General features: G+C 40.5%; 1 protein-coding gene across 1 annotated transcript in view; it reads left to right on the plus strand.

The window, feature by feature from the left end:
- The window catches only part of LOC103464614 (hyaluronidase-1-like), a 15,988-nt gene extending 15,208 nt beyond the window's left edge, over nt 1–780 (plus strand). Inside the window, exons 3-4 of the mRNA XM_008408834.2 lie at nt 12–98; nt 183–780. Coding sequence (XP_008407056.1) covers nt 12–98; nt 183–671 — 576 coding nt within the window. The 3' untranslated portion in view covers nt 672–780. The remainder of the gene's footprint in view (nt 1–11; nt 99–182) is intronic.
- Nucleotides 781–2,740: the final 1,960 nt, after the last annotated feature.

A 2,740-nucleotide genomic window follows, 5' to 3' on the forward strand; every position in this document is an offset into this window, starting at 1 on the left:
ATCCTTTGCAGACAGATTTGGTCAACACCATTGGCGAGAGCGTTGCATTGGGAGCTGCAGGAGTGATCTTCTGGGGGGCCGAATATTATGTATCTAAGGTAAGAGCATTACTTTGCCTCGTCCTCTCATGTTGCATCTGCTGTTATGTATTTTTAAGTTAATATCTTTCCTCTGTGCTGCAGAACGTATGTACAACCTTGAATAACTATTTTCGGGGACCAATGGGACGATACCTCCTCAATGTGACCACAGCAGCAAAGGAGTGCAGCCAGAAATTGTGCAATTTTAACGGTCGCTGTCTTCGCCGAGAACCGGACAGGGCCGTGTTTCTGCACCTCAACCCCTCCACTCACAGGATCACAAGTCAGAAAGGAAAGCTGAAGGTCACGGGATCCCCAGGTGAAGCAGAGTTGAAGGCCTTCCGTCAGCACTTCAAGTGCCAGTGCTACAACGGGACCAAGGGAGAAAACTGTGAGCTGGAAGGACAAGGAGGGAGAGAAGAAATAGAAGACAAAGAAGAAAAAGAAGAAAGAGAAGAAGCAGAAGAAAAAGAAAAAAGAGAACAAGAAGGAGAAAAAGGAGAAAGAGGGCAGAGTAGTGCCACCTCTGTTTTAGGGATGTGGCCTCTCTGCTTTGTTCTCCAACTCGGACTTCTCTCTCTGTTTCTTTGAGGAAACCAAGAAACCAAACTATTCTCTGGCTCTGCCAGCACCGAAAGGAAAAGTTTTGGTTTTCTGGCCTGAAAACAAAAATAAACTGCATTGTGAAAGCATCACTTCAGGAGCAGTGGGTGCTCAGTGCTTGGATTCAGAGGCTTATATGGTAACAGGTTTCCATTTCAGCACATACTAAACTAAAACTACAGCGTGTTTTCTGGAAAGAATTTTCTTAGTACACATTTTATAGTAAACATAATGGGTCAATTAAAACCTTAAAAACTGGAAACATGCATATCCTCCTGATAACCGAAGAAAAAAATGTGCCTTCCAATTTCTGTATTTATTTAGGCCAAAATGAACACCTTAACATTTTATTATTTTTTTAAATACTTTTTAAAATTTAAATTTCACAGCATGTCCATTGTAGTGGACATCAGGACGATTTCAGTCGTAATTATGACTGAATTCAAAAAAATTGAAAAATGTACAGATTAGTGATTAATGAATCAGATTAACCCAAGAAAGGAGGTCAAATTTGAAAAATACATTTCATAACCTGAAGTTATCCATTTCTGGTTTCAGTCTGTTGCTTCTTATTTGAAATGAAAACCAAAAATGGCTGCAACCTGCAGGGGTGTCCCCAATCACTATTGCACTATTGCTTATTATTTAATTTATTTTGAACATGATATAAGTAGAAAATCACACACATGAATAAGGAATTTCTTTTGAATATCAGCACATATGGCCTCTCTTGGCTTTCCCAGATTCTTCTGGACTAAAAAAATGAAAAGTGCAGTTACAGGAAAATGTGGAAAAAGTTCTACAAAGTTCTCAAACGGGTCTACCCGCAACTGGAACCATTATGATGAACCAAATAGTACCAAAGCCACCAGAAGATGGACCACTGTGATCAGAAGGGAGCATCTTAGCTAACTGTCACAAAGTGGTTTGATGATAAACCTGTGGTGATGGCCTCCACCATTTACGGGAAAGATCTAAACTAGTGGTTCTCAACGTGGGCGGTACCGCCCCCCAGGGGGCGTTCAGAGGACGGCAGGGGGTGCTAGCGGACATTTTTACAAAAGGCGCTGGGATGCCTTTTTGGGGGCGTTTGGTCAAAGGTAAACTTTACACCTTAAATGCACAACAACGCCAGTTTAGACTTTGAGCAACTTGGTAAAACTGTATCGATGGCAGCTCTTCTTCTCTTCAGTGTTTGTTAGCTTTTGTTAACTACTTGGCGCAGCTCCGTTCTGCTACTGGTAGCTAAAATCACAATACCCTCACTGTGCATCCTTCTGAAAAATGAACCCATTTAAATAAAGAAATTCCTCCATGAGTGATACCACGATAGAGAGCGTTCATTTTATAGCGTTAACACGGTGCTGTAAGTGGTCCGGTATGAAATGGGGGTGATAGAACAACACAGCACTTAAAAATTTCTATAATAAGAATGCAGAAATTGTTTTCGTTGTTTTAAAAGGTTTATGTCAGTCTGCCTTTTCCCCATCGATACTCTTCCCGACCGCCCTGCACCTTAGGGGGTAAAAACAAAAAAGACGCACACATTGCGCAAAACTCTGAAACAGGAGTAGCGGGACATAAAACGGAGCGACAAACTAGATGTGCATTATGGCATAAAAACAGAGAATCCAACGCTGAACAGTGAAAAATCAACACATGATGTGAAGCACTTCATGTGTTGATTAGGCGGAGCAGCAGGTGATGAGATTACGTCAATAAACGATCAAATAAATCTAGCAACAGGAAAGAAACTTAAGTGGACATAGCAATAAACCAGGAGAGGATAATACTAATCAAATGAAACTAAATGGAAATGAATGAAGAACAAAATGCAAGAATAAACTAAGAAACTAAAGTAAATACAGAGGAATAAACTGGTATGGCAAGACCTTTCTGATAGGTATTTTCCTAGAACCTACATAAAAGAACCACAGACAACGTATATGAATTTATGACTAAACTTCTGCAAGCAAAAGGAGAAGACTCTGTCAACTGCTTCTCAGAGCTGTTCACAGAGCGTTCTGCCAATCTTTGGATACAGCTTGTCTTTTATT

The sequence above is a fragment of the Poecilia reticulata genome, linkage group LG5 (genome assembly GCF_000633615.1).
Source record: "Poecilia reticulata strain Guanapo linkage group LG5, Guppy_female_1.0+MT, whole genome shotgun sequence".
In the NCBI taxonomy this organism is placed as follows: domain Eukaryota; kingdom Metazoa; phylum Chordata; class Actinopteri; order Cyprinodontiformes; family Poeciliidae; genus Poecilia; species Poecilia reticulata.